This window comes from Geotrypetes seraphini, chromosome 1, assembly GCF_902459505.1.
Source record: "Geotrypetes seraphini chromosome 1, aGeoSer1.1, whole genome shotgun sequence".
In the NCBI taxonomy this organism is placed as follows: Eukaryota; Metazoa; Chordata; class Amphibia; order Gymnophiona; family Dermophiidae; genus Geotrypetes; species Geotrypetes seraphini.
In genome coordinates, this window is record NC_047084.1 from 529,759,719 (window position 1) to 529,773,382 (window position 13,664).

General features: G+C 40.1%; 1 protein-coding gene across 2 annotated transcripts in view; it reads right to left on the reverse strand.

The window, feature by feature from the left end:
- Nucleotides 1–208: 208 nt before the first annotated feature.
- DMXL1 (Dmx like 1) overlaps nt 209–13,664 on the reverse strand; it is a 367,266-nt gene continuing 353,810 nt past the window's right edge. For both annotated transcript variants that reach the window (XM_033929039.1, XM_033929038.1), the window contains 3 exons: nt 9,160–9,212; nt 8,012–8,229; nt 209–1,416 (listed from right to left, as the gene is read on the reverse strand). In XM_033929039.1, coding sequence (XP_033784930.1) covers nt 1,192–1,416; nt 8,012–8,229; nt 9,160–9,212 — 496 coding nt within the window. In that variant the 3' untranslated portion in view covers nt 209–1,191. The remainder of the gene's footprint in view (nt 1,417–8,011; nt 8,230–9,159; nt 9,213–13,664) is intronic.

Sequence of the window (13,664 nt, forward strand, 5' to 3'; positions counted from 1 at the left end):
AGGGATAGGAACAGTGCCTCTGTAACATCCCCAATCTCAGCTGACTCAGGGAGTAAAGTACCTGAACAGGAAATCAAACCCAGGTTTTTCTGCATGGCAGTGCATAGCACAGCCACAGAACAGAACCTAATATAAAATTATCTTCTGCAATATCATACTACGCAACATACTTCAGGGGGGATGGGGTTAAAAAGAACAAGATTTAATCAACTAACCATCCACTCTGTTTAATCTGTGAAAATTAAGCATGTCTTATTTTTCTACATTTCCAAAACAATACAAAATAAAAGTTTTAAAGTTGCATAAACATTTGCAGCATATTAAGAGAAATGTTTTGTGCATTTGGTCAAAGATCTTAATGTACATAATTTTACAATTTGGCAAAAAAAATCCTTAAGCTTCCTAATTATATTCATATAAATGTTTCGTTAATCATTTTATTTGCACTCAATTTGAATTATTTTCTTATTTGTGTGCACAACTGTAATTATCTTAAATATATTTGTTGCAAAAGCAATTTCAATAGATAATGCACACTATATTTAAGTGCTAGACAACATTTTAACATTGCTGATCTACAAAATTACCATGGAAATTCTGAAATGTGGGCCTATTTTATAAATAGCGCTCTACTTTGTGCTGATTTATAAACTCTTATAAATCTGGCCCTTTTTTGTTGCTTTTTATCTTGTGAGACACTTAAAAAAGTAAACATTTATCTAAAGAACACAATTCTTTATATACAAGTTTCAATAATTTCCTTTTATGCTGACAAATAAAATCACTCATATAATCTATGTATTATTAAATGTATATTCTTGAGAAGATATACACAATGTTTAAAAATTTCTTCACCTTGTGCATTTTTGGACAAAATTTAAAAGGCAGTTTGTAAGAAATAAAGGACTTCAGCAGCAATACTCACCCACGCCGTGTGCACACACATGTATATATATCTATTTATATTATAATGTAGTATCATCTACATTTCCTATCTTAGGCAATGTAGTAACGAATTTCTGAATAACCTTGTTAATTATTTTTTAAGGCGTCAGTGCTTCAGCGGCAAAGTTCCAAGAAATAATTATAATAAAAGAAAGCATCATTTTTAGTTATGCCAAAAAAAAAAAAGAAATCATTGAAAGTTCTTGAAATTTGCTTTAGAAAATTATGCACCTTAGTTTCAGAACATCAGAGCATTAATTTCACATCATTTTTCAACACTTCATTTATTGTGCCAAAACAATCAGGTAGGATTCTCATCTTCACAGTGCCATCAGCTCCACAAGAGAAGATGTGATTGGCTGGTCCTACTTCAATCTGCATAACCCCAGTTCCAATGTTTCTGAAGATGGACTGTCGGGCATGCTCATTGATAAATGCGTGCAGGAGATTAAACGTTGACAAGTTCCATATCTAAAGAAAAAATAAAACCATACACTATAACAATGCACAACTTATTCTGTCAACAGTAACATCAGACTTTCTTTGCCAGGTAATCTCATTCTGATCAGTCTGGTCTTCTAGATCAATCCACACTAATAAAAAAAAAAAAAAAAAGGAGAAAAAGACTCTGCACCAAAACCAAGGTAAGAAAAACCCAAACAGAGACCATTTCATCAAATTGCAAGATGTACTTTAATATGTGCACATATGAAGTAGAACCAGAAATCAGATCTGTCACTGGCTTAAAGAACCTGCAACAGGAGTCCAATGGTTCTAAAACAATAAATAAAACAAAATGAATGTTAAAATATAGATAAAAACATTAAGGGCTCATTTTACGAAGCCGCATTTGCGGCTTTAGTGCACGCACATTTTTAGTGCGTGCTAACCCCTGCGCTAGCCGAAAAACTGCTCAAGAGGAGGCGGTAGTGGCTAGCACGGCTGGCAAATTAGTGCACGCTATTACGCGGCTTCATAAAGGGAGCCCTAAAACTCCAAAGTTTGCAAGGCATTAGAACAAAGAATTAAAACAAACAAGCTGGATACTGTCCAAAAACAATGAAAACAGGGATATTACACTGAACAGCTGAATGGGAGGGTCTGTGGACCAAAACAATCATATAATAATCCCAAATACAGGGTAGTGTATATGTATTAGACAAATCATAACAAACAAATCTGAAACCCATACTTTCAGGTATTCCACTAATCTGTTGATTTGTAAAATTTGGGTTTTTAATGTTTTTATTTCTATTTTGATATTCATTGTGTTTTATTTCTTTAGAACCATTGGACTCCTGATGCAGGCTCTTTAAGCCGAAACACAGTCCGTGATGGGTTCAGTTTCTGGTTCCATTTCATATGTGTACATTATTAAAGTACATCTTGCAGTTTGACGGTGTGGTCTTTTCTTCTTTTTCTTCTGCTCCAGCTGAGGATAGGATACAGTAAGTTTTCATGGTCAGCCAAGTCTTTTTCCTTCCTTCTTAACCAACCTAGTTATTACAGCCACAGTCCAGGTTCTCTGCAGAACAACTGTTGAAGCTCCCCTTCAAAGATCTGTGGTAGTGTCTTAATAATGTGTCCAAGGGTTACCTTATGGCTCTAGAAAAAGGAGGGAAGATTTGTATTTTATGGCTTCCAGGAGTCTTTTATAATTGGCACGAGCACTTTATAACACGGAGCTGCCTGTCGCGTGACCTTCGAATGCAAGTTTATCACCATAAAAGATAAGTCCATTTTGTTTTCATTAAACAAGAGAATTTATAAAAATATCAGGTGGTACAGACAATGATGGTGCTATGATGATCTGATGGCAGCCTGTGTTGTGTTGTATACACTTAAACACTTAAGGTTGTGGGTCTGAGCACTATTTAATAATTTATATGGATATATTTATAAAAAATTTTGGTAATGAGATATAAAGTAGTTATCTAGAAAAAGGAGGACAGATTGTGATAACCAGATTTTATATCCATTGCTTTCAATGGAAGAAAAACCCAGATTTCTGGAGCCATATGGTAACCCTAGTGTGTCCAAACCCAACAGCATTAAAAGAAGGTAGGCTTATTCTTTTTCCTAGTAGTAAATCTAAGAAATATTACATTTTTGTTCCTGAAACACCAATACACACACACACATTTGAACAGAGACCTTTCCCCAAAGTATATTTAAGGTGTATATGCAAACACCTTTTGGTTCTCAGTCCCATTCCAAAAACACACCTAACTAGTTTAGTTTCCAGATAACTATTAATGAAAATATATGCGCAAACATGAGACCCCTTCTATATGCGAATCTGCATCAAATTCAATATGGATACCTTACAAGTTAGACCGGTTAGGAATGTGCTCAGTATATGTCACGTATATGCAGTGAGTGAAAAACATTTTCTTTGATTTGTTTTAAACGTAATACTTCATTTTTTGAAACACAATCTATATCATCATCTTTCAGTCTTCCCTTTTCCAAACTAAAGAGCCCCAGACTCTAGCTTGGAGGTAATGAGTTCGGTATCTGAATTCAAGAATGGAACAAGAGACAGTATATGATAGCAAACTTAAAACAAATTGGAGAAAGCAACATTATTTAGCTGAAGCAGGTATTCTCCATGAACAGCAGGCCAATTATTGTCACATGTGGGCAACATCCTCTGTGAAGCCTGGTGTGGAAACACTGCCTGATATACTATTTCATTAAGAGCTTGAAGCAGTGCATGCGCCAGTGCCTTCCCACCCAATTCACGAGCATGGGACCAATAGTACATTAACATAACCAACAACTAAATACAACTCCAGGGAGAAGTGGGAGGGTATATGAGAATACCTTGCCTGCCTTTCTCACAGAATACCTGCTATAGTTAAGTAATTTCACTTTCTCTGAGGACAAGCAGATTGTATAATTCTCACATGTGGAAATCCCTAGCTACCAGGCTCACCAAAAACACCATTAGGACAACAGGGACTCTCAATTGCAAGTCCAAGAATATCAATTAACCAGAAAACATATTTACAAATTGGTTGTGGAGGTGCAACCTGGAACAGAATAAAGACCTTGGAGGGTAGAGTTAGATTCTAGACCCCAAACCAGCTGTTGCATCAGGTACTCTGCTCAAGGGAATAGTGGGATGTGTATGTGTGGACTGAAGACCACGTTGCAGCTTTGCAAATCTCTTCAATGGAGGCTGACCTCAAGTGGGCTACTAATGCAGCCAGAACTCCGACACTGAGCCAGGACATGAAGTTCCAGTTAACCCAGACTGTGCTTAAGTGAAAAAGATGCAGTCTGCTAACCAATTAGAAAGAATGTGTCTACCGATATTTATTTATTCAATTTTCTACACTGTTCTCCCAAGGGAGCTCAGAACAGTTTACATTAATGTATTGAGGTACTCAAGCATTTTTCCCTGTCTGTCCCGATGGGCTCACAATCTATCTAATGTACCTGTGGCAAGGGGGGAGGAGATTAAGTGACTTGCCCAGGGCCACAAGGAACAGTGTGGGTTTAAACCCACATCCTTATGGTGCTGAGGCCACTGCGACATAGACACCATCCTGTTAGGATCGAAAGAAACAAATAAAAAGCTGAGTGTTCTGTCTATAGGGCCTAACCTGCTCTAGATAAAAGTCCAAAGCTCACTTGCAGTCCAAGATGTGCAGTGTGAGGCAGGATGGGCATGAGGCCCGGGAAAGAATGTTGGCAGGACACTAGACTGGTTTAGCAGGAACTCATATACCACCTTAGGAAGGAACTTAATGTAAGTATGAAGAAAGTACTCTGCTGTGGTGAAATATTGTATAAGGTGGATCCACTGCTAAGACCTGAAACTCACTGACTCTGCCATCTGAAGTAACTGCCACAAAAACCAAGACCTTCCAGGTTAAGTACTTCAGAGGACAAGAATCCAGTGACTCAAAAGGAGTTTTCATCAGCTGGGTAAGGACAACATTGAGGTCCCATGACATAGGTGGAGGTTTGACAGGGGGCTTTGTCAAAAGCAAACCTCTCATAAACTGAGTAACTAAAGGCTGGCCAGAGATGGGTTACTTTCTAAACAAAACAAGATAAACACTAATTGCACTGAGGTAAACCCTTATAAAGCTGGTCTTGAGACCAGACAGAGAGGTGTAGAAGGTATTCAAGCAGGTTCAGAGTTGGGCAAGAGAGAGATAAAGGGTCTTGGACTCACAGCAGACAGCAAACTTCCACCACTTGAAAGAATAACATCTTTTAGTAGAATATATTCTGGAAGCCAGCAAAATCTTTGAGACACCCTTTGAGGGATTTAAGGAATCAAATTCTATGCTCTCAACATCCAGGCTGTGAGGGTCAGAGACTGGAGGTTGGGATACAGAACATATCCCTAATTCTGCAAGATGAGTGCTGGAAAACAGTCCAATCCCTATGGTTCTTTGAAAGATAACTTCAGAAAAAGTGGGAGCCATATCTGCTTGGGCCAATATGGACAATCAGAATTGAGTTTCAATAAAGTCTACTGTATGAGAAAAATGGGAGGATACACAAATAGAAGACCTGTCTGCCGATGCAAGAGGAAGGCATCAGATGCTAGTCTGTCGTGACCTGAGCCTGGAGCAATGCTGAGGAACTTTGTGATTGTAATGAGAGGTAAAGAGATCCACCAAGGAGTGCCCCACTCTCGGAAAATCTACCAGGCAATGCCCATGCTGCAAGACCACTTGTCAGGTTGATTTACCCTGCTCAGTCTGTAGGCCAGGCTGTTGAGTTTACCCAGCAGGTATGTGGCTCTGAGAACTATCCTTTTCTGGAGAGATCAATTCCACATCCCAGTGGCCTCCTGACACAGAAGGTAGGATTCCATATCACCATGCCTGTTGATGTAATACATTGCAATTGGATTGTCTTTTGGAACACAATTAATTTATAAAAGCCTTTAGAGCAGGAATCAAAGTCCCTCCTTGAGGGCCGCAATCCAGTCGGGTTTTCAAGATTTCCCCAATGAATATGCACTGAAAGCAGTGCATGCACATAGATCTCATGCATATTCATTGGAGAAATCCTGTAAACCCGACTGGATTGCAGCCCTCAAAGAGGGACTTTGAGACCCCTGCTTTAGAGGGCTCCACATTGCCCAGAGCTCCAGAAGATTGATCTGTAAATCTATTTCCTGGGCTGACCATGGACCTTGAGTATGCGTGAGCCTGGGATTTGTTTGATGGAATTAGGGACTGCAAATTGAGGCAGTCCTGAAAAGAAGTCTGAAGTTTAAAGCTGTGCAGCAGAGAGACCATTGCGAAGTACAGTAACTGCATGGATCAATGAATGGCTGAGTGGCAGACTTCAGAGGGTGGTGGTTAATGGTACCCTCTCTAAAACATCGGAGGTGACCAGTGGAGTGCTGCAGGGCTCGGTCCTGGGTCCACTCCTTTTCAACATATTCATAGGGGATGACTCAAGGGCTTCAAGGTAAAATAACACTATTCGCTGATGACGCCAAACTATGTAATATAATAAGTGAATGCAGTTTACAGAATTATATGGCGCAGGACCTGCTTACATTGGAAAGTTGGTCCTCAACCTGGCAGCTAGGCTTCAATGCTAAGAAATATAAGGTCATGCACCTCGGAAGCGGAAATCCATGCAGGACGTACTTCTTGAACATAGAAACTTTAACTAGGACTTCAGCAGAACGAGATTTAGGAGTAATCATCAGTGCAGACATGAAAACTGCCAATCAAGTGGAGAAGGCTTCATCTAAGGCAAGGCAGATATTGGGTTGTATCAATAGAAGTTTCGTCAGCCGAAAGCCTGAAGTCATAATGCCATTGTACAGGGCCATGGTGAGACCTCATCTGGAGTACTGTGTGCAATTCTGGAGGCCACATTACAGTAAAGATGTGCGCAGAATTGAATCGGTTCAGCGGACGGCCACCAGGATGATCTCGGGGCTCAAGGGTCTCTCGTACGAAGAGAGACTGAACAAATTGCAGCTCTACATTCTCGAGGAACGTAGGGAGAGGGGAGACATGATTGAAACATTTAAGTACCTCACGGGACGTGTCGAAGTGGAGGATGATATTTTCTTTCTCAAGGGACCCTCGGCCACAAGAGGGCACCCGCTCAAACTCAGGGGCAGAAAACTTCATGGCGACAACAGAAAGTATTTCTTCACAGAGAGAGTGGTTGATCATTGGAACAAGCTTCCAGTGCAGGTAATCGAGGCAGACAGCGTGTCAGACTTTAAGAATAAATGTGATATCCATGTGGGATCCCTACGAGGGTCAAGATAAGGAAATTGGGTCATTAGGGCATAGACAGGGGGTGGGTAAGCAGAGTGGGCAGACTTGATGGGCTGTAACCCTTTTCTGCCGTCAACTTCTATGTTTCTATGTTTAACCAGGCAAGGGGACTGGAATTCAATGGGTTGGTGTGTCTTCTGTTTGGAGATTCCTTTTTTTTTACTTTCTGTTGTTTGAAGGACCTGATAGACACAATAATGGAACCTGAGAAAACTACTTATGCTTTGCTCTAATAAACTGTATTAATTACCTTTTCTCTGGAGTATAACTTGATTGATGTAAGACTGAAAGGGTCTCAAACTCATGGCCCACCAGGTACTATTTTGAGGACCTCGGTATGTTTATCATAATCACAAAAGTAAAATAAAAGTTTCTTGACCATATGTCTCTTTAGCTATAAATTACAATATTATTATTAAGACTTAACCAAAAGGAAAGATTTATAAAACTATAAAGAGCTTTACCTCATGCAAAATTGTCATTTCTTTAATAAGACATTAACTATTTTTTTCTGAGGCCCTCCAAGTACCTACAAATCCAAAATGTGGCCCTGCAAAGGGTTTGAGGTTGAGACCACTTTCATAATTGGTGCAGAAACAAACAGTTCCAGGAAGTGATTCATTGATGCGGTTCACTGTACTCATCATTAACTGGCAGCAATCTCAGTGTAGTTACCCACTGTGGCATGAAAATTATTCCAATTTCCATTATTTCAGATGTATGGCAAAGATCAAAGTAAATTACCAAGAGAAAGCTCTGTAATTATGCCAGCTAGTTAAGAAACATACCTTAATATTGCCTTCTGCAGATCCAGTGAGAAAATATTCCTCGGCTGGGTCCACAGCAATTGCTTTAACTGGAGAATCATGACTCTGGAAAGCCTGTCTCTGTTGTTTTTGACGGAGATCAAAAGCATATGTGAATCCTTTTCTACCGCCAGATATTAACAGTTGATGTTTTGGAGCATATGAAAGGACTGTGGCTCCACTGTCATGACAGGTAAAAGCTGAAATTCAAAGAGAATGACACTAACTAATATAACAGTATTATATGGCTATTTCTTCATTATTATTTATGTATGTTTTAAAAAATATACAACGCATAGATTTTTAGATATGTGAGTTATAAAAAATAATAATAATAAAGTTTAAATGGATGTCAGATGGTAGCTATTTTCTGTCACAAATACCTAATATACGAGTTACTGAGACCTCTAATTTTATTTAATCTGGATAAAAAGAAACAACTTTGGTGGTCCCCAAGTACCATATTAAAGTGCAATGAAGCTTGATTTGCCATATATCATATAGGCATGAAACTTTATGTTCACAATTTGCAGGATATTTTACCAAATTTGCCAAATGCTGAACCTTTTGTAAAATCTCAAATTGCAGGAAAACACATTTTGCAGAAAGGAAGATTAGGTATTTACCTCAATAATCTTTTTTTCTGTTAACACAGCTTTGAAAACTCAATAAAGATTTAAAAAAAACAACCCCCACCCAAAAAACCCAACAAAAAAAACCAAGTTGCATATACTGAAAATTGCCATTTTACAAAGAAAAAGGTTCAAAAAAGAGCAGCATTACTCAAGGATCTGTATGTGTAAATGGTAACCCTTATAAATAGAGATGGTGGATTCTGTATCTTGTACGTGTAAGTGCCATAATTTATATGTATATTTAAAAGATTTTACAAAAGCCAATTAAGAAACCAAGCTCCAAAATTAAAATGAGGCCAGGTTCTTCTGAACTAAACCTCTATAGTTGTTTAGTTCTGAATGGTACATTTCATTGAGAATATACTGGAGAAAGCTAGATTTTGATGTTTGGTTAAAAAAAAGAAAACAAACAACAAAAAGAGAAAAAGAAAACTATTATGTGATAGAAATAAAATGGAAAGCATTAATAATTGCATTTTTCTACATTTTACTTACCATGAACTAAACTATTATTAGGCGTCACCAAAGTATCCCATAGGCATATATTTCTGGGGGAATAAAAGGAAAAAATAAAAATAAAAGAGTTCCAATAAATAAGAAATATCTTGTATTCTAAATCATTAAAGTTAGCCTTCTTACAATTCACATCAATGAATAAAATCAATATTTAACACTAATCAAAGAGAGGGCATTTCTTAACAGCTAATGCATACTAATTCCATTAATGTACCTTTTGCCAAAGGGCTCATTTTATGTAATGGGTCCTGCAGGAAATAATGTGTTAACAATTTTAATGTACTACGGTATTAGTAAACAACTATCAGAATCACAAAAAGGGCCAGAAGAGACCACCACAGAAAAAAATATAAATCTGTTTTCATTTTACAAACCTTACTTGAAATTATTCAAGTGATCTATTTTATGGCTCAAGGAGAGTTAGGTAGCCTAGTAGTTAGACAAAGCAGCCAAGAGGTGAATCTCTTTCAATTGAAAGGAAACAGTGAGAAGGCATAGGATAAAGTTGAGAGGTGATAGGCTCAGGAGTAAAGGGTAATAGATGTGTAGAATAGTCTCCCGGTAGAGCCAGGCACTTGGGATCTCTTAGGGAAAGAAGGAGATAGTGGATGCTGCAGATGGGCAGACTGGATGTACCTTTTGAAAGTGTGGTCTCTAGAATTGTACACAATATTAAAAAATGAGTTCTCACCAGAGTCCTATACATAAATACCTCCTTTTTCCTAATGGCCTCCTTTTTCCTATGCACCCTAGCATCCTTCTAGCTTTCACCATTATCTTTTCATCACATACTATCACACCCAAGTCCCGCACCTCTTTCATGCACAAAAGTTCTTCACCCCATAAACTGTACCATTCCCTTGGGTTTTTGGAGCCCATATGCATGCATTTTTTAGCATTAAATCTTAGCTGCCAAATTCGCTAGCCACTTTTATTGCTTCTTTCAGCTTGGACCACTGTTTTTCTACTTCTGCTTCTCTTATGTCCTTCCATCCTATTAGTTTTTTCTTCAGGAACTCCCCCCTATTTTACTGAAGTCCACACGTTTGAAATGTAGGACTTCTTGAGTTTTGTGTGGCCACCCCCACCCCCCACACTTTAGCTGGAGCAAATAACATTCACAGAATGCCAGGGGGATATTCGGCAACATTTGATACAAGTAGAGCACTGCTGGATTTTACAGTTGCAAAGTGTGGCTCCAAATGGTTTGAATTCAGCAGTGAAGTGGAAGTCGCTCTTCTGATTGGAGTGCATGGGTGATGATGTCATGATGCTGCAGTTTGAAGTTCAGTGCTGGAATTGAGAACTGCCATTTTTATGTATTGCCGCTACATGTTTGGACTGCAGCATAACTCTCCTGTGGATATTACCCTATGTGTTTGGACTACAGTTGAATTCCGCTAAGGATGCATTTGTGAAACAGGGCACTCCTGTAGGGATTATAAGGGGCTGCTGTGAATGAGAATTTTGCTAGTGACTTTTTTTTAAATATGAATGTAGCTATCTATCAGACCCAAGGATGTCAGCTGGCTGCACAGAGATAAGTGACTCCACCTACTGGATTTTTTAAGCTAAGATTTTTTTAATATACTGTATTTTGTGGACATGACTATACTGCGTAAATAATATTTTTGTATTTAATGCATAGATAGAAGATTAGATGGTGGGAGTGTACAGAGTGGCACTCAACCAGTGGAACTATTGGGATGTCAGGTCTTGATTACAGTGTGTATGAAGAATCCAAGATTTTCCTTTTGGCTGAAGGAACTATGGGGGAAGATTTTCAAAACTTCTAACATGATCACTAAACCAGCTCTAGACGGTTTAGCATTTATGTATTTTAGTGGTGGATTATCAAAATGGCTTACTGTGGTCTTTTCCGAGCTTCCTAGCAGTCTCTGACTCTGCCATGCAAATGTATTACAATGAGGTCATTAATATTTAAATGAGCACTCCGGGTGATTCTGTATTATTGCCGGTTGATTCCCTAACCTCGCTGACCTACATTTGCGAGCAAAATTTTTCAGCAGGTCTGAGCTGTCATAGCCTTACTTTCTGGTCAGTGCATGAGTGCTGATTGGCTCAGGCACTGACAGGAAAGTAAGGCTTGATAGCTCAGACCTGTCAGAAAATTTTGTCACTGTTAAGCAACCCCCCCCTGCTGCTGCTGTTAAGCAAAAACCCCCAGCAGAAGGGATGTCCATTCACTCCCAACTCTGCCGTTAGGCAACCCCTCCCCCGACACCACCCACCCGGCAGCGGAAGAGATGCCCATAATCCTCCTGCCACCAAGCAACACCCCTGGCAGTGGGAGGGATACACATTCCCTCCCACGCCAAGCAAACCCCCCCAACAACAGGAAAGATGCCCACTCCCGCCCAGTACCCCCCCTGCATCAGCGGGAGGGATGTTCACTCCCCCCCCCCACCACCACCAACCAACCTCCTAACACCCCCCTCGGCAGCTGGAGGGATGCCTTCTACCTCAGGCCAAAAAAGGAAAAAATCTCCCAAACCCCAAGAAATAAAACTAGATAAGGGGGAGAGATAAGGGCAAGAATGGTAAAACTACTCAAAACAATCTACAATGAATTTTGTGTGCACGGAAGAGCCCTCAGTCGCACAGCCACCCACTGGAAACACCCAGGGGAAAAGGCTGTCACTGGCTTACACCCAGAAGAGTGTTAACTGTGAAACATCCCCGGGCTCTACTTAGCTTCTCCAGTGGAAACAAACAGCCAGCAGATGTAGATACGTCCAACGGGACTCCGTTTCGGGGGTGCACACCCCTTTCTTCAGGAACGGCTAGACTGCGCTGTGAATCTCCAAATCATCCGGCACAGCTTAGATTGACAGAGCGGAAAATGGCGCCATTTTCTGCTCTGTCAATCTAAGCTGTGCAGGATGATTTGGAGGTTCACAGCGCAGTCTAGCCGTTCCTGAAGAAGGGGGTGTGCACCCCCGAAACGGAGTCCCGTTGGACGTATCTACATCTGCTGGCTGTTTGTTTCCACGGAGAAGCTAAGTACTTCCTGTTGGTTTTTTGAGCTTTGCTGGATATGGACGCTTGATACTATATTTTGGCCCCCTGGATAAGGGGTAGAGACAATTGCAGTGAATGGTAGAGTGTGTTTTTTTGATTCATTTATATATTTTTTCACACTCAGCACTGTTGGGTGCACTTTAATCACTTAGATTAGCACGGAGTAGAGCCCGGGGATGTTTCACAGTTAACACTCTTCTGGGTGTAAGCCAGTGACAGCCTTTTCCCCTGGGTGTTTCCAGTGGGTGGCTGTGCGACTGAGGGTTCTTCCGTGCACACAAAATTCATTGTAGATTGTTTTGAGTAGTTTTACCATTCTTGCCCTTGTCTCTCCCCCTTATCTAGTTTTATTTCTTGGGGTTTGGGAGGTTTTTTCCTTTTTTGTGATTTTTCTACCTCCCATTTATTTTCAGGTTTGCGACTTTTCTATATTTTACCTCTGGCCAGCAGGCCTGCCTCTTCAAAATGGCGGGCCTTCCCCTCCCCGGTGCATCCTGGGATGCACCGAGGAGGGGCCTAAGGTTATGATTGGCCCTGATTGCTAAAGGCCCCTGCTATGGTTACTTAGTGGGGGAGGGAGTGGGCAAATCTCCTGCTGTGGGGGGTGGGGGGGTGGGAGTGCTTTATGGCAGTGGTGGGATGAAGTGGACATCCCTCCTGCTGCTGGAGGGTGGGGGGTATTGCTTGACATCGGCAGCGGGAGGGAGTGGGCATCCCTCCTGCCAATCTTCAATTTGGAGTCTTTTTAATTTTTTGTGTGTTTACTCTGTGCATGTGCCGATTGCTATTACCAGCGATCGGCACATTCAAATGTATTGACCCTCCGCGACTCTCAGTGAACCTCATTTGTATGCGCAGTTTTTAAGAATGACTCACCTTTTTGAAATTGTTACAGTAGTGGCCGCAACAACAGCCTGTTGGATTTTACTGCAAACATTCCCCTATATAAATAATGAGTGGAGTTTTTTTGACCAATAAATGAAGGTAAACCTGCTGTTTGTTGAGAGCCTGTTATTGTAAGAGCAGTACTTTGATATTGACTAAGGTCTTTTTTTCTCCACTGTTTGGAAAACTATAGTTCCTTCCTTCAATAGAAAAGGGTGGGCCTTTGATATTAATTACCACTCTAACCTTTAAGTATTGTTCTATAAGATGTAACTTTGTTTGTTATATTTCACCCTGTTATAGGTGTCTGGAGGCCAGAAACTTTACAAACGACCCTCATAATCAAGAAAACAACATTTTTGGGGGGAAAATGAAATTTAGTTTTCAACATAGTCTCCTTTTAACTCGATACATTTGCTCCAACATTTTTCTAGACCTTTCAAGCCTTCAGTAAAATACAAAATGTCTAAACAGGAAAAATAGCTGTTTACAACATCTACATTGTCAACAATAAGGTTAGTTCAACAAAGAGTGAGGCAAGAAATTCTGATGAATAT